This window comes from Colobus angolensis, unplaced genomic scaffold, assembly GCF_000951035.1.
Source record: "Colobus angolensis palliatus isolate OR3802 unplaced genomic scaffold, Cang.pa_1.0 Scaffold228, whole genome shotgun sequence".
NCBI classification, from domain to species: Eukaryota; Metazoa; Chordata; class Mammalia; order Primates; family Cercopithecidae; genus Colobus; species Colobus angolensis.
Genome location: NW_012115466.1, coordinates 5386571 through 5405719, shown reverse-complemented (window position 1 = coordinate 5405719; position 19149 = coordinate 5386571). Strand labels below are relative to the sequence as shown.

General features: G+C 37.2%; 1 protein-coding gene across 1 annotated transcript in view; it reads right to left on the bottom strand.

Moving 5' to 3' along the window:
• Positions 1-19149, bottom strand: part of LOC105513303 (spermatogenesis-associated protein 16) — a gene marked incomplete at its 3' end in the record, with an annotated part of 232366 nt that overhangs the window by 49090 nt on the left and 164127 nt on the right. Inside the window, exon 5 of the mRNA XM_011944144.1 lies at positions 6534-6618. Within this exon, the coding sequence (XP_011799534.1) occupies positions 6534-6618 (85 nt within the window). The remainder of the gene's footprint in view (positions 1-6533; positions 6619-19149) is intronic.

Sequence of the window (19149 nt, the reverse complement as noted above, 5' to 3'; positions counted from 1 at the left end):
CTTAGTTAAACACTTCTAGATAAAATTTCTTCTGCATATGACCTGGGGCTGACTGGAGATTCAATGCCAAATGATAAGAATTTAAGTATGATACATAGGAATTGATGGGGAAAATATTTTTGGGTGAGTGTCTTTAGTGCTTCTCAAATTATATCTAATCTAAATACTATAGGACCTGGGCTGCTTTCAGACATTCCTCATGCAAATAATTTAGAAACTCTCTGCCTGACAGGGCCAAATAAATAAATACACTATAAATATAGGCCACTAAGAGAAATATTCAGATGGTATTGCTATTTTGTTCCTTTCTGTGGAAAAATTTTTCACATGGAAGCAAATCTTCAGATAAAGCACATTTCTCCAGAAAATATAGGTGTTTTGTTAAAGATAAAAAATATTTTCAGTTCCTTGACCTTACTTTGCCTGTAATTTCATGTTGAAGATTTTGTATTTATTTGGGGTTATTGTACATGTAAATGAGTAATATTGGGATGATTTTGCAATATCAAGAAGAGAAACAAAGAATAGAAGAGGAAAATAGTCATCATTATTAGTATATGTAGTCAAAACATGTTTAGTATTAATTTATTGTACATCATTCTCTGGTATGTTTAGAGAAATCTATTTACTTGCTACTCCCTTGATTGTCATGTTTGAAAGAAGCAGTTAGTAGGCTAAGAACTTGGAACTTCTAGGAAGACACCTCTGAGCACTAAAACTAATGAGCCTGAAAGATCTATTGGAAATCTGCAACTTTCTTCAAAAATTCTATTGATCCTAAACTCAACCGAAGTACAAAAGTTGTTTACAATTGTGAACTTAGAACACATGTGCACATACCTAGCAAAATGTTCATTGGATTCATAATCACTGGTTTTAAAAATCGTGAAACAACTATGCCAAAATATTTTCATGTCAAATGTTATTGCTTTGAGCTTCATGTCAAACCAATATTTAATTTGATTGATTGATTTAACAAATCTTTATTGAGCTGCTTTTTGCAATGCATTTTGATGGCGGTGCATTTTGAAAGCAGATTAACAAGAGGTGGTATATAATTTAAGTACCTTATAGTCTGTAGCTTTTCCTGGTAAGTAGTTTGTGCTAGAATATATGCTCCTTGAAGGCAGGTGATGCCTATTTTGTTCACTCCTGTATCTCCAACATATACCCCAGGGCCTTACATACAGTCACTAAATAAATATTTGTTGAATGAGTATGAATGACAAATATAGTTTGAGAGTAAATAATAAAGGTATCCACTAACTTAAGAAGAATCTGGACACTATTGCAAAGGTTTCAAGCTTGAATGACCATGGTGCAGTTTATGGAGGCACTATATGACAATAACACTGTGGGTGGTATATTTTGCTTTGAGTGTTAGAAGCAGTAAATGCCTCCTGGTAGACCTAATAGCAAAAAGAAAAGGGGTTGTCACAATAGTGACAATGATGTAAAGAGAAGGACTTGTAAAAGAGTCTTAGCCTGTGGTCTGTGAACCTTGAAGTCCATAGAAAGGCATTAGGGGCCCACAAACTATGGGCCATCTTTGAGCATGTGGCTGTGGAAAATCTTCTGTCTCTCAGTTCAGCCAGCTCCTGGTTTTGTCCTTTGAGAGTAGGACTAATCACGCCAAAGAGATATTTCTTTTTGGTAAGCTGCCTTTGGAACCCATATAGGCCATTGATAGCTATGAGATGGGAAACATTTCAATGCCAAGTGCAACTTGAATTGGATGGGAAGTCTTGGTGTTCTCTGCACAGATGGAAGACCTGTGAAGCTGGCACTGCCTCAGCCTCTGCTGCTTCACTGAAGAAAGATGCTCCACATGTCACGCTTTCTACACGGGCCTGTGTTGGTGTCAACAGCTCTTCCAGCAATCCCAAAAGAGGTCTTTCTACTGCTGTGAAAGTCTTCAGGTTCTTCGGAGCCAAGAGCTTGAATTAGTGCCTTTTCAGTAGATCTTTATCAAGATACAAGAGCACACCATGAGGTTCTTTCCTTTTAGAGAAGTTTGTTGACAATCCAGAGAAGAGATTTAGATCTGATTTAGTTTGGTTGTTTTTTTTTTTTTTTTTTTTACAATTTTTTAAGAAAAAAGAAAACTCCTTAGAATAATTTGATGGTGAGAAATTCCAGGACTAGCTTTGCAATGGCTGATATCTTAGGCACATAAATTAAACAAATCTTTTGATTGAAAATGCTGAAGTTACTATTAGAGATCCTGCCGAAAAACTACAAGCTTTTTTTTTTATTTGGCCAAGCAGCTACTCTAAATGAGGTGACTGAAGTCAGATAACAATATAGATTTTCCAACACTGAAGGTGAGACTGACGAAGACTTGAGAGTTTCTGGGGACAAAAATTTACAGACACTTGGCAAGTGGCTTATCTCTTATGAAGGTCACTCTTTGTTCAGACAGCCTTAAAATGGAAACAAATTGCTGACGTAGATAGCCTTGATGATATAAGCCTAATAAAGATGACCTCATTTATTCGAGGACAAAAGAAATGACATATAAATTTTAGTTGAAAATTTTGGTAATTCTTGATTTATGCTGACCCATCTGAGATATTGTGTAGTATTGGAGCTCTAACTCCGTTTGCTAGTAGAGACTTTGTGAATCAGGATTTTACCTGTTATTGACATTCAAATGAAATGTTGAAATTGATGCAATATGAAATATTTCAATTCCTTGATCTAGAAAAGCTACAAAAGCCTTCTCACAAGAGTGAGAAAACCATAATTTTCTGTAAATGCTGTTCTGGTATTCTGACTATGTATAGGATATCAATTTCCAATCCAATGAGATAAAAAGTAAGCACATATTTCGTGTGTATGTGTTTATGAGTATTGTTCTAGGTGGATGCTTGTAAATGAATTAGATTCTCAGAGGGATCTATAACTCAAAAAAATTAAATGAAAAAAGAACCATTAAGGTAGGGGATGAGCTGATGAGGCAGCATGCCCCTGTTTAGTGGGGTTCCTCTGCACTTGTTTTGTGGGAGTTCTGTGATACAATTAGCTGTTACCTTTTCTCACTTCACTTAGCTGAGGAGTGCAGACCAGGGTTGGCTCTGTTATTCACATTACATGAGTTAAAGACACACACATGAAAACTTTTGTGCCTCAGAATGAGGTTGAAAGTGAATGCAGCAGGACAGAACAGGAGAGTGGAAGATGGAGTAAGCTTGCTTGCTTGTTTTCCTCATGTTATTAAAACTAGTCCTGGATGTAAGGAGCAGGGAGAGGTGGACTAGAGTTTAATATAAAGTTCTTCTTGAAATAAAATTAGTGTAGGACCAATATATAAACACTATAGGGCAGCTCTTTCAAAAATAGCTTAGTCTCAGCCTGACTTGGTACTTTCTATTTTGCTAATTAGTTCAGGATTGTGGTGAGGTCTCCAGGTGTTCTCAAGGAGAATGGCTGATTACAGATGCCTGGATATCGGGTTGCAGAGGCATTGCGTGCAAGTACAGTCATGACAAGTTATTTTCAACCCTCTCTAGCTCTGAAGAGGTGACACTATTATAGAATAACTTGTGCAAACACTTATTCAAAGTGATATATCCCAGTGAGAGCTGTCATATAGTACAGTGCTTTATGCCTTTCTTTTCCTTGCTGCGTTGATGATATGAAAAATGTTCCTAATGCAATTGAAAGGTTCTTGAGTCCACCAAAGCAAAGGTCCATTCTTTTGCATCTGAGAGTTTGTAAGTCAACCATGTATAAGAGTAAATATAGATGTGTTCTCAAATTTTTACATTCTGAAATTTTCCATTTCCTGTTAAGAAGAATAACCAACTAAAATGGTATGGATTTTATGTGGTTGAAAAGGAAGATATACAGTATAGTAACTTCTGGCAAAGGTGGTGAAAATAGTGTCTATCTATTTAACTTTAATGGATGCCTACAAAACTGCATGCAAATACAGTCTCTAGTCTGTGATGTTTGGGGACATTCTTGAAGTCATCAGTGAAATTGCTAGGGTGGATTGGGTAGCGGGGCATATATATCCTAAAGATGACATCGACTTGGCACTCTCTGGCAAGGATTAAATACCCCCTTCTGATTTGGGACAGAACAAGGTTTAGGGTTTCGAATGTATACATTTGAATCAAGATCAAGGAGAGCTGGTTAGCAGCAGGAAGTATATAATGGGTGAGTGAACGGTTTGTTGTGCTGATGTTGGGGCTTGATAGAGAGTGTTAATTTATAGAATTTATCTGCAGGAAGTGATTTCTAATTATGTTGCTTCTTTTTTCCTCAAAATTTGTGACATCATCTTTGGATGTGCCTAAGATTTTGGATAAGATTTTAGTGCTAAAATGGGCTTTGAGAATAAACCTTCTCAAACACTTTATTCCAGCCATTCTCACTTTCTAGTTAAAACTCCCCTAGAGACTAACTTGCCCTAAGTTCAATATCTAGTTAGTATTAGAACTTGTACCAAATCAGACCTGACTTCTAGAGAAGAGCTCTTTTCCCTTACACCAGGTTACGTCCAATCAAGAAAAAGGGAATACAAAGAGAACTATTTTTTATCTTTTATTAATGCGTAATAGTAAAATATTCATTTTATTTCATTTTCTATCACAAACATGCATGCATTGGTAAGTGGAGATTATTTTCTTAGTCTGAGGTAAATAAAATAGAGATATTAATGTTCTCTGAAAGCTAAAGGAAACAGAAAAAGTTTTTTCACATCAGATGGATAATGTGATGACATAACAAGATTTGAAGGAGGTGTGTCTCACACGTGAGTGTAAAAACTGAATTATCACGCTTGCGAACCACAACATGGTCAGACAAAATTTTTATTTATGAAACTGCCAAGGTCTTACTTTGTCTTAGGTTATGCTGACACTGGATCTATTATTTTCTTAGTTCAATGTAGAAAACACGATAGGTACTCATATATATTTGTTTAATGAATAATTAAATTAAGTCAAGCATTCGCTGGGGACCTAGTATATGCCAGGCCTGCTGAATATTTTCCAGTCCTCAATATTCACAACTCCTTTTCCACCTCTCTTAAATGCTTTATAAAAGCCTCTGAAATCCTTATAAAAAAGTCCTCTTTGTATATCTGTAGCCCACATTATTTGCTAATTTTCCCCATCTGGCATTTTTTAACAGCTATTGAGTTACATGTTCATCAGCAATTACTGCTGTTTGTATGTTCCAGATTCTCTTAGGAAAGTCTTACAATTATCAGAGAAGTAATAGGTTGTTTTGGGATTAAAGATTTGTCTACTTGGAGATCAACATTTGTTTTTTTTTTATTTTAAAATAATCGCAGAACTGAAGTATAATGGGACTAATCTAAATTTTTTTTAATAGAAGGTAAATTGATCTCCAGATAGAACCATGTGAGTTATTGGAAATTGTGTATGATAAACCTGACACTTTAATGTCTAACAAAGATAACATATAATATAGAGAGACAAAAAACTAGGGACCAAGACACAGTAGTGAAAATGTGGGGGGGGAAAAAAAAGACAGGAAAAAACCAGGAAGCTTCAAAAGGCTGTTGATGATTATTTCTTACTTTACAGTTAGTGGCTTAGTACGTCTTATTCTGGTTGTTTCAAAAGGTTCATATTCAATTAAATTAAAACATCTTGAAATACAAGGAAAAAGCTCCACACAGTCTGGAGAATAGAAGACATAGAGGAGAAAGTTGGCTTTTGTAGTTGATTTTCAAATATTTAAATAACTTCATTGGAAATGGGTTTCATGTGGTTCATGTGGACTCACTAGAAACAACGGGATGGAAGTTTTAAGGGAGTAGAAATTCACTTTAAATGGGGAAAACAGTTTAATAGTTAGCAAACCGGATGTTATTTTTGTGGGGGTTAAGTGAGCTCTTCATTTTGGATATACTTCAGCAGAAACTTATTGACAGCTTGTTGGTGGAGGGTAAAGCAAGAACAGATTCATGTCTTATAAATGAGATTGAACTAATAAATCCAAAATTCTTCTTATATGTCTAAGAAATTATGACTTTCTTCTTGGCATCTGATTGACCTTTGGTATGACTTCTTGCTGCCATTTTGAATAATAAATGAGAAACAAGATTTGCAATTTGCTATTGGTTCAGTGTTTCAAATAGTAAATAGTAAACAAATACATCTGATCTTTGCATTTTTCCTTTATTATGTAATTAATATCTAGCATCTGTTTTTGCAGGCCATAGATCAATAAGAATCCATGAAAATACAATGTTCATATTTTAAAGAATCCTATTATTATAATAGCATGCCTGGAAAAGTAGTTCCTGGGATCTCCAAAATTTATATTGAGTTGTAAAAATGAAGTATGGGCTGCGGGTTAACAACCTTGAATTTTGCCTCTAGAATTACTCTTAGAAATTCTACTTCATTATAAATACATTATTATTCGGTAGCTTCCTTCTGATTGATATGCCCGGAGCTACCTTTTCCTGCAGTCTTTTAAGCACCAATCTTTCATTTTAGCCCTAAAAATGAGATGGGTTTCTCCTCTCTAGTTGAGACATCAATTTTTACCTGCCAATACAGTTTGATGAGCTTGCTTATGCTCTGTTCCTTTCCTCCACCAAGCCAGAACATGTAGTCAGCAATCATGGCACTCCTAAGAACAAGGACAGATTTTTTTTTTTTTTTTAAAAAAACACGAATGTATAAGACAGAAGGAAAACCATAACAGGCACTATATACAAATATGGAGGAAGATGATTTTTAATGTATAAATTTGTCTAGACTAATATTAAGCAAAACACAAAGCACATTTTAGAATGTTGAAAGTAGGGTTTTTTTTTGGGGGGGGTAGATAAGCCAAAACTATAAAAGAGAAGCAGTAAGCTATTTGTCTTCTAGGTGGTTTTAAAATTTGTACAGTATAAGAATATTTAAAGATTATGAGATAATGTTTTGTTTTGGTTAGCCTATATTAAGCTTCAAAGCACTTATAGAGTGACACAGATGTTAGGAACTTTTAGGTCTTCAAACCTAGCATAGCATATATAGCTAACTATTAGATTGGTATTTAAGCATATCTCAGACTTTACCTGAGTTAAATATTATTCACCTCTTATTAGTCTCCTGAAAACAGAAAATAAAAAAAATCTCCAAGGAAGAATCCTCTCCCCACAAATTTGTGTGTAATTGAATTGATTTTAATGTCTAGTGTGTATACTTGCTGCATTAGTCTTACTAAGTTGAGGGGATATTAAAAACTATTGTGCAATAGATACTAATCCATTACTTAGTACCCTTTGGATAAACAGTTTACTTTTATGACTATTTCTCTGCTAGGTCTCTCTATTTCTTTCTCCAGAGATTCCAGATCCAATTAAATGTGACTTGAAGTAATTCCAAATTGTCACGTTAGCCAATTAAACGTATAAGAATCCTGTGTACCTAATCACTAGTACCAAAAGTTTATTTATTTAAGTAGAGCTGTGACTGTGTACCCCTGAATGTTTTTGTTATCTTCGCCTGCAGATATGTGTAGTTTCTTGACATTATTGTAAATTGAATTAGAAATTTTCCTTTTCTAAATATAAGTTGTCTAAGGCATAGCAGCTATAAACTTACTCTTTTTAAATAATTTAAATGTTTAGATTCTTCTTCAGGACAGAGAAAAATTAGGACTCTAAAAATCAACGGTGGAAACAAATACCACCAATTGGAGGATTATTCAGCTCTCTCTCTCTCTCTCTCTCTCTCTCTGTGTGTGTGTGTGTGTGTGTATATATATATTTAACACATGTAGTATTGGAAAGAAGCTGCCCACTGACATTTCAAAATAAATGACAATAATTTAAGAATAGCTAATATTTTAAGAATCCTTTTATATTTTCCAAAGCTCTTAATGATAAGGTAAAGAGAGGTAGGAGGTTTTGATGTTGTGTGAATATGAATGGGACAGAAACAAGGTATAAAAATCATAGACTGTAGAGGAACAAAAGTGTATTTCAAATGTTTACATTGTAATAGAAGCACATGGAAACATTTTCCTTTCTTAACAACCTAAAAAGAAAGTTTACTTGACATGGAGATGCCTGTTATTTAATAGAATTTCATTTAATAAATTCTGAATTTAAGAAACCAATGGAAAATATAGAAATTTTACTTTCAAGGACAACATGCCCTATATTTACAGGAGTAGGGTACACTTAGGTGACAATTTGGTCTGCAATATGATTCCTTCTACCATTAGCATTTGGATTTACAAATATGGTTCAACAAACATTGCTTAAGAAGTATCCAGCCATTAGTTAAATCAAGGGTGGGCAAACTTTTCCTGTAAAGGGTCGATAGTAACTATTTTAAGTTTTGTGGGCTATGTAGTTTCACAGCTACTCAACTTTGCTTTGCAGAAGCAGCTATAGACAATACATAAACCAATTAGTGTGACTGTGTTCCAATAAGATTTTATTTACAAAAACAAATTGGCGTAGTTTAACTCTAACATAAGAAAATTAGTAGGTTGATCAAGCCATGGTGGGCATTTATATAACTGTCAATCAATATCCGATGCCAGCATGCACACATTCCAGCCACAGGGCCCCTTAGATATTTCAATCTGCTATTTTCTCTTCAAGGGACAATATAACATGCACTAATATTACTGAGCAGAGTCCAGTAACTAAATTTCACAATTTGAAACATGTAAAAAATGTAAAAGATAATTCTGAATCATAGACACAGTGGCTGGAATCAAGTAAAAGATAAATTGATAAGAATTTTTATAATGTTAGCTATTGTCATTTTTGGGTTAGGACAATTGTGAAAGAGAAGGAGGTAGATCACCCCAGTGGGTTTCTAAGGCTTTCTTGATTTTTTAATGCTTTTGGTGATTTGGTTTTGTGCTCATCATTGTAAAATTAGAATTTTTAGCATTTTTATTAATGTTTTGCAAAAGTTGCTTTTTCTATAATTGTATGTTGTCACGTTGTTTGCTACATTCTTAAGTGTGCTTTTTCACCTGGGGGCTCAAGTCTTTTTTTAAAGGAACACAACTCCAAATTTATATTGAAACCATGAAGAATTAAGATGCATTGAAATTCTTTACCTACCATACCTCAGTGAAGCATAAGTTTTATAAGAGCAAAAGGATACTAAAGTTAAATAACAAAAAATGATTTCCTAAAGCTTCGTATTAGCTGAGATATATTTCATAAGTATGATGTATTTCTTTCAATACCTGGCATGTATTCATAGAACTGTGTTCATGCTTGGAACACAATTCAGATTGTAGTTGCTCCAAGCCCTTTTTCTTCCCCGTGGAAATGGCAGCTGTGCTTTTACCACCCACCTTCCTTTGTCTGGTTCTCCATTGTAGCTCTGCCCTACTGCTCAGCCCTCATGAATTGGTGAAAATTAGTGAAATGATATTAAAAGTGCATGGAAATGACATTGTGTCATGCAACATTTGTGAGGCAAGAGCCATGGGGTGTTCATCATGCTGAATTTATAAAAGGCAAGATAATTAATTGATCAACCCACTGAGCATCCATAAGGAGTCAAGTACCATGTGAGACCCTGGTTCCAGCAGACTCATCCCATGAATCAAATTTAAACAGTAACCCGCCATTCTTTCTATTCTCCTTCAGGTATCCCTCTACCATTAGAACAATATGTAGTCAATGTGATTCAATGTTGCTTCCAACTATTTTCATTTCATTGTCATGATTCTATTAATCTTATTTTCATTAATTTACTGAATGCTGTATCTGCACTGGAGCTATAAGATCATGGAAGGCAAACCTTTTTAACTGACGTTAGTGGTTTAACATCTGCTAATTTTGAGCCTTTACGAAGTGATAAGCACTATGTTAAGCACTTTATGGAGCAGAGTGTAAACCTAACCCATCTACTTCTGCACTAGATCTCATCCAATTGCGCCTACTCATGGAAACTGCTCCACCAAGTCTCTCACTCTTCTAGTTTCTTCTCTCTCTTTTCATTTCTCATTTTCTCCTGGAGCTTTTCTGTCAGCATACACAAATGCTGTTGTTTCTTCCTTTTAAAACAAAACAAAATACCCCAAAAGCTTCTCTTGCTCCGTGTCCTCCATTCCAATTATCACCTGAATTCTTCCCTTCACTATTAAAAAGCAAACTGGAAAACCTCGCACTCTTGAAAAAGCTGTGTGCTTTCTCTACTTGTAATTTTTCTCTTCCTGTTGTCTCTGCGACTCACTCCAGCAGGGCTGTCATTCCCACCACGTCACTGAATCTGCTCTTGTCCGTACCACTAATAGTCTCTGTATGCCCAATGTAACGGTTTAATTTTCAATCTTCATTTTCTATGCATTCTCACGTGCAAGTCATACAATAGCTCATGCCCTCATTCTGTGTACACTCTCCCACTTGGCTTCCACTGTGCCATTATTTTGGGTTTTCCTCCTATCTTTCTGGTTGCTCTTTTCGGCCTTCCTTGCAGTTATCTTCCCATCTCCCTAGATTCCTAACTTTGGAGTGTCTCAGGATGCAATGCCTGGACCTTTTCTCTGTCTTTCTTGGTGAATTCATCAGTTTCATGGTTTTAAATAGCATCTATACATTGACAAGTCTTATATGTATATCCTGAGGCTAAACCTCTTCCTGGATCTGCAGAATCTTGTAGAAACTGCCTTTTAGACATCTCTACTTAGACACCTAAAAGGTATGAAATTTAACTTAATCACACTGGAGACACAGATCTTCTTTACTTCATCTCCCCAACCTCTAGTAGTCACCATCTGTCCAATTTCTCAGACAAAAAACCTTGGCATCACCATCGACTCCTCTCTCATATTCCCTATCCATTGCAAGATAAAATCCTGGTCAGGCTCTCTTTAACCTACATGAGAATCTTGCCACTTCTCACCATCTCCAGCATTATCATCAGGTCCATAATCTCTCACCTGGATTACTGCAACGGCTCCCTGCTTCTCCATCGGTTTATTCTCAACACAATAGTCAGACTGATCCCATTAAAATTAGGGTTCTAGAGCAGGTCACTCCTGTGCTTAAAACTGCAAAGCTTCCTATCTCTCTCGGAGTAAAAAATTAACCTCTTTATAATGGCATATGAGTCCTGTATCATCTGGACACACGTTGCTTCTCTGACCTCATTTTCGACTACCTTCTTCTTAGCTCACTCTGCTCCAGACAGGGTCCAACCCGCTGTCCCTCACAAAGAATGGCCATACTATTGCTTCTGGGATTTTGCACATGACAGTCCTTCTCCTGAAATGCTCTTTCCCTATACATTCTTATGACTCTCTTGCTCACCTCCTTCGTTTGTAGGTGTCATTTTCTCAGTGAGAACTACCCTGGCCAGATTCCAACACTATTCATACCCTCACTTGTTGTGCTTTTTCCATGCTACTTATCACCATTCAACATAAAGTTTATTTCGTTTGTACTAGTTTTGGTGGTGTTTATTGCTGTCTTCCCTTACTGCGGGGTCAGCAGATTATGGTCTGTGGGTCCCATCTGGTCTGCTACCTGTGTTTATAAATTACTGTTAATGGAACACAGCAATGCTCATTCATTTGTGCACTGCTTACACGTTGTCTATGACTGCTTTCATGCAGCAATGGCAGAGTTGAGCAGTTGCAAAAGAAATCCTATCTCTCACAAAGCCAAAAATATTTGCTATCTGACTCTTTACTGGAATGTAAGGTCCCCAAGGGGAGAGATTTTTGTCTGTTTTATTCACTGCTGTATCCCCTGTGCCTAGAAAAGTGCCTGTCATGGTAGTCACGCAATAAATATTTGTTGAATTAACAACTACGCATTATCTTATTTATTTATACAAATTCAAAAAATTGAATTCTATCTTACAAAGAGCCTGAGACGAACAGAATTACAGAGCTTACTAGGATTCTAGCAGAAGCAGTCTGGCCTTAGAGCTATCTCACAGTCCATATTGAAGAGAATGCTTTTGTAGTGAAAGTGGCATGGTAGTGGAGCGACAGAATGGGCTTTGTCAGTCTAATTTGTCCAATGAAAAAATTAGCTCATATGAGAGTTTAATGAATGCTAATTGATGCAGATGTATTTATGGCATAAATTGAAGAGGAAAGGTATTGGGAAACACATTGGCCCAATGTGTCGTATCTAAAATTAATTTTTACATGATGCCTTCAGTCATATGTCAGCAGTTATTGCTTTCCCGCAAGGAAATGTTCACATTTTATTTACTTAATACATCTGTTAAGTATAAAAGGGCCAGAATCTGGTTTTTAAATATATACACATATAAAATAAAAGGTTTTTATTTTATGAACTCAGCTTATTGTGAATCAAATTTTGTTCCTATAGAATGGCAGATACACAATCAAATAATGTGACATACTATTATTAATCAAATAGGTACCAGTTTTATTTGCTTATTTGTAATTAATACCACAAAAGGATTATGAGTACAAGCACATTTATGTTAGGTGCTTTTACAGATTGAATATTTCTAAACAGACTGTGCAATTCTAAGAGTATGAGAAAATACTGTTGACATGTCTCAAGGCCTATGTTCAGAATCAAAATTTATAACATTTCTACTCAGTGTGGCCACATGGTGGTGTAAAACAATAAGATATGGGTAAACAAAAAAAATCACAGCACACAATCAGCTGTGTGGTCTCACTGGGCTGACTGGCTGAGACCTTGAAAAGTCATTCCGTTCATCACCTTGCCTTTAGGCAGGCTCACACTTAAACCTTTCAAATGAGACTGATGAGAATCTATTCTGTTTTAAAGACCTCTACAGAAGGACATTGCTCTGCTTTCCTCACTGATTACAGAGTTTCACAGCCATAAATAGCATCTTCTGCAGTTTTAGTCTGCTGGCTTTAGTTCTTTCTTCAGTGTTAATGTAACCCAACTATGCCATATTCTCTGTATAGAAGTTCTAAATATCCTCACAATAATTTATTAATCTTCTTTTCCCTATGTTAATTAATTAACCCCACTTGCTTCCGTTTTCTCAAGTGTCCTTTTTTTTTTGCCTTGAGTCAGTTTTGTGGTTGCATTTCCAATTTATTTAAGTTTCTCCTTTTCTGCCTTCTACAATTGGAAATTGAACTCTCACAAGTCTAAGGATAATCTATTATCTTTATATGCATCTATTTCATTTATGTAATTGTATAGGTACTTCTTAAAGGTGTGTGTATGAGACTGAACTACAGAATTCTTTTGTATTATCAATATGTTTAGGAGGTTGTTTACTTTCTCCTGTACTTAAAAAAGCTCAAGAACATATGTATGTATATTGTTCATTTTAGATGAATTAATATTGATGCAGAGTACGTTTTTCTTTTGAATATATGTACACATTAATATTAAAGATGATATTCTTATGGGGAGAAGAGCTAAACTAGTAAATTCATTCAAGCCAATGCACACACACACACACTCACACACACACACCCACACACACACACCCACGAAGCATTTTTATGTAGGCTCACATATTTTCCACACAGCAGCCAGTCACAATGTTCTTTCAAAAAATGTAAAGGAAAATTACCTCAAAACCCAAGCTCCTACGGTAGCCTCCAATTCTTAACAGGCTGTTTTCCTCTTCAACACATTTTCCGTAACTCTCCAGTCGAGCCCCCAACCCCACCCCTTGGCCCTGCCCGGCTATTCCTAAACCAGAACTTTGTGCTTTTTCTAAATAAGCTTCACATTTTGTCATTACCTCTGTTTACTTGCTTATTGCCTCCTTTCTCTAGTCCTGTGCTGTCCAATATGGGAACAACTAGCCATCTGTGGTTATTTATATTTAAATGAATTAAAATTAAAATTTTAAATTTAGTTTCTTGGGTACACAAGCACATTTCAGGTGTTCAGTAGCCCCATGTGGCTGGTGGATATCATCCTCAATGACACAGAATATCTTCATCATCTCTGGAAGTTCTATCTGACAGTGCTGATCTAGACTGTAAGCTACCGGAGCCTACCATTACAGTGCCTCCTACAACACCTGGTAATAGCTGTTGCTCAGTAAATTTTTAATAAACACTTTGTCTATTTAAGTGATCAGTAATCCACATCTGCTGTGTTTGGGCTTTCCCTCAGTTATCCATCTTCCTTCCCCCTTACTTCCTGCCCCTAGTCATTTGACAATAATTCACAGGGAGACTCAGCTTCAGTAATGCTCTGGGTTCAGATGTTTCCATAGTTGGTGGCCATTGAAGAAGTTTCTCGGTCTCTGGACTTTTGTAACAAGCCTTCTTCTATGCCTAATTGCCTGATTCTAATATCTGGAAATATTTCCTGAGACTGAGTCTTTACCTATTGCAGCCCAAATCGAGTTTATAGGTTCCTGCCTTGATTATAATTCCAGATTCTGATGATTATTGGAGTTCTAGCCATGCTCCTGCAAGACTATCAAGTCATTGATGGGAATTTTTCTTGAGGGTTAGTACCTGCCTGCTAGTCTGAAGTTTCAAATATTGTCTGTTCCTAGATTCTCAACTGGTAACAACAAACAACAACAGTACTACTACTACTATTTGTAACAGCAGCCGATATTTACTGAGAGCTTACCATGTACATAGCAAGTGCTTTTACATCTCATTTAATTAAAACCAAGCTATAACTTGAAGAAGCTGAGGTTTAAGGAAGTTAATTTTCTAAAAAGTAGATGGCAGAGTCAGAATTCAACTAGATATATGGGGTGCCTGATGCTAATTTCATGTCAAGCTGTTGACTGTTGGTGTACTCTCTAAAAGCTATATTCACTGTGGCTGATTAAACTGTGTGTAATGCTATCACCTGGTGACACCTGGTCCTCCTCCCTTATCCCCCACTCATGCTTGTCTCACTAGCAGACATGTCCTATCCTTAGTTCTGACTTATTAATATAACATGGTCAATTCTTTTTCTTTTCTGGCTGGGTCAAGAGAGGTGTTATTACATCTACAAAAAATATATGCCTGATTGAAGAGGAATGGATAAATAGAACTCATTTCAGATATTTTTATGAAGTTTTATTTTTGATTTCTTTTCTGTGTGGAGCCCAAAATCAGCAAATGTTTCTTGTTTTATTATAATAGGCAAGATTTGGAGTCATGGCAACATGCAAAAAGTATGAAGACACGATGCTGATCTCTATGAGCTTCCAATTGGGCTATCAATATGACGTCCATATTTAGCATATTTGACATGCCAAAATATCAGGCATTTTATATCCACAAAGAACCATGCAAATGTTAAGTACATTATGTTAACTGGGAAGTACAGATCATAAGTGCTGTAGAATTTTAAAGAGGAAAACGATTACTTTTTACTGTAATGGAATTTTCAGTGCTGAGACCTGAAGAACGGCTAGCATTATTTTTAAATAGTAATGAAGAAGAGGTAGCATTTTTTTTTTTATTTGGTTGGGGAGCAGGGACATATCACATGCTAGGGAATTGAAAGTAGAGGTATTAATGCAGAATCTTAGGAGAAGCAGAGGGTTTGTGTAGATGAATAGAGGGGGAAAAAGCTAGAAAATTATATTGGGGACAGATTATGATAAACCTTGGATTTCAGGCAGATGAATTTAAACTTTATTCTATAGATGCAAGGGACAATTGAGTTTTTGGAGGGAGGTAACATGGGAACTTCTAGTTTAAAAATCTCAGCCATTACTAGTCTGGATTTAATAATGGGAAGGAGGTCTTACCTGGCCACGACCTGCCAGCCTTGTGTTTAATAGGGACAGTGACACTCTCTAGCTATACTGGGAACAATCCAGGGTTATCTCTATTTTGCTTTTTAGGTACAAGTTTATAAGTGGTGTCCTTAATATCTGGACCCCATTTGCTCTCTGGAATGAAGAAGATTGTCTTACCATGTACATTGCTAAGCTCTCAGTAAATATTGATTGGCTGCTGTTACAAATAGTAATAGTAGTATTACTGTTGTTTGTTGTTGGGTCCTGATAGGGCCATATGGATATAGGAAGGGATCTAAATACATATGAGTACTGGATTTGTATTTGCATATTTCATGAGTTTCCCTGTTCCACAAAGATGAGGATACTAAGATGGGTCAGCCATTCCTATCATTAAGGTCTAATGAGGAAGGAAATATAATTATATCACAGTGAGTAAAGTGGATAAATCAATATATGTACTAAAGCAGTTGAGAGGGTTGGTGGTATTCAGGGAGGGGGACCTGGGTCAGCTTAAAATGATGAATAGGAGTTAGCCAAGCAAAGAGAGCCTAAGCCCGAGAAGGGCATTCTGGGCTTAGCATACAACTTAAACACAGGTGCAGAGGTTAGAAGCAGGAGGAAGAGCAGGAAACTCCAAAAGTACCATCTTGCTGCATTTTGAGCAGGGAGGGAAGGCAGAGGAAAGGCATAAAGAAGGCTGGATTTCATCCCGTGGGTAATGGGGAACTGTTGTATGGTATTAAGTAGAAAGCGGTTCTGTGGTTGAGAGAGAGAACCTTGATAATGCTTTAGAGGATGTATTTGAGTGAGAAGACTGGAGGTGGGAGGTGATTGCAGGAATTCTGGGGGACAGCAGACAAGTCTAAACTAGGGCAGTGACTATAAGAACATAGGAAATTGAGATAATGACACCATTCTTAAGGACAAAGTCAACTAACAAGGAATGTGAGGAGAAGGCATTTTTGAGCTTAAATATGGTACATTCCAGGTCCTGTGTGATTTAGTCTCAGACTAGGGTGGGCTTTCATAGAGGAAGAGGCTTTGAAGAAGTTATTGTTCCTATTAATAGTCCTCTTAATCTTGTGAGGAAAGGAAAACCTGAAACTGACTTCTTTCCTTTTCCAGATGAATGAACTAATATCTGATGCTCAAGGAAACCATAAATGATAAAACGCTAATGGGCTCGGCCTGAAGCCAACTGTGTAACTCTTCGGTGGAGACTCACTGGTAATCACAGGCCAGCAGTCAAAGTAAATAATCTGTTGCTCTGATTCTCTGGAGTGTTGATGGTACCTGGTAAGCCTTAGAGACACTTCCTTAGCACTCATTTTTCTTTTTTTTTTTTTTTTTGAGACGGAGTCTCGCTCTGCCACCCAGGCTGGAGTGCAGTGGCCGGATCTCAGCTCACTGCAAGCTCTGCCTCCCGGGTTTACGCCATTCTCCTGCCTCAGCCTCCCGAGTAGCTGGAACTACAGGCGCCCGCCACGTCGCCCGGCTAGTTTTTTGTATTTTTTAGTAGAGACGGGGTTTCACCGTGTTAGCCAGGATGGTCTCGATCTCCTGACCTCGTGATCCGCCCGTCTCGGCCTCCCAAAGTGCTGGGATTACAGGCTTGAGCCACCGCGCCCGGCCCCAGCACTCATTTTTCAAGAGCTCCTCCTGGAGCATCCCCACAGGGAATTTTCCTGCCAGTGACCTGTCTTCTGCCCCACCATATCCCGGCTCACTCTCCCATGATGGAGAGTCAAGCGTCCATTCTTGGAACATTTCCCTACCAGCAGAGGGAACCCTCACCTTCTGGTATGAATGGAAATCCGGAATGTAGGGTTCTCCCATCTTGAACATGATCCTGAAATTTTATTTAACGTTTTGTGGGATCAAAGGAAAGGGAACAATTAGCAAACACTGAAAAATGTCATATTAGGTCATGTTGAAAGGGGACAAAAGCTAGAAGAGAGCCTGGCTGTACAAAAATAGGCAATCCTGAATTTAACTTTGCTTTCAGTTATTCACAGCAGTAGTTTCTGGAGCCAATATAAAATGTAAAGCAGTTGGAAATAAGAGGACTTAGAGCAGAAAATAAACCCATTCACAGCAGAGAAACAGCTTACAGAGAAAGTAGCCAGAACTAACTGTCTTGTTACTCTCGAGAAGTAAAGAAATCAAAGCACAATCTTAAAGCTTGTAGCAAGTCGAGGGGTGTGGCTTGCACTCCATCTCCTGATGTCTGCTTGGGTAGGAAAAAAATCCCTCAGAATATATACAGATTATACAGCCTGATAAAATATCTTGTTATTTAGCAAATAGTGCAACTCAACCACAGTCATAAACTCAGCTGCTTATTTCTCAAGAGCCTGAGACCTGTAGGCAAAGAAGGAGAGAGTGAGGAAAACAGTGATTAGCCAGCATAGGCAGGCCCTGATATGGTAAAACTTGGAGTCCATTTTCTAATAGAACCAAAGTACCTTATACACTGTTGTGAGGTTGTCAAGGCAGCCTACAAATATCTGTTTAAACCAAAGTTTACTGAAATGATACACGTTTATCAGTTATGCAATGTTTTGCCAATGAAATAAAACTAAATAAAAGGGTAAAGTGACTTAAAACGTTTGAATTTTTAAACTGAGTAGAATCAGGTTTCCTTTTCAGTATTTCTCAACTGCAGTCACTCTTGTAAACTTTAGGTAGCTACGCTGTGCATTGTGTAGGCTGTCCTGTGCATTGCAGGAAGCTGTGTTTCTAGGCGCCCCCTCAACATGCCAATCGTGCTTACCAGTTACTTTGGCCACCCAAATACCCTCACTCGCTTTCCAAGAGATGGGGAGGGGCTGAGATCCACTCAGAGATATTCATGGAGATTCTGAAGAGGAGGTGCATTAAAGGTTGATGGAACGGATGCTTAATATTTCGAAATTGAATTTTACTTTATAACACTTGTTTTTTCTTTTTTGAGATGGAATTTCACTCTTGTCACCTAGGTGCAATGGCGTGATCTTGGCTCACTGCAACCTCCACCTCCCTGGTTCAAGTGATTCTCCTGCCTCAACCTCCCGAGTAGCTGAGATTACAGGCACCCACCACCACGCCCAGCTAATTTTTTGTATTTTTAGTAGAGAGGGGTTTTCTGCATGTTGGCCAGGCTGGTCTCTAACTCCTGACCCCAGGTGATCCACCCGGCTCAGCTTCCCAAAGTGCTGGGATTACAGGTGTGCACTCTGCCAAGATAGAGGACAGCTGTAAGATAACATATAAACATGTGCTAATTTTTATGAATTATATATATTCAGAGCAGACATCAGGCAGAATTATGATGTGCTTAAACTTGCTTTCAGCACTTTTCTAGACCCCTTTGAATAGTTCATGTCTCTGCTCTGGGAACTTCTTTCTTTCCAATGTGCTCTGCTTGTAGTAAAATCTTCCACTGTGAAACTCACCTAGGCCTGGTCCCTCAGGACAGTATTATAGGATTCAATCTTTTCCTCTCTCAAATATCCATCCA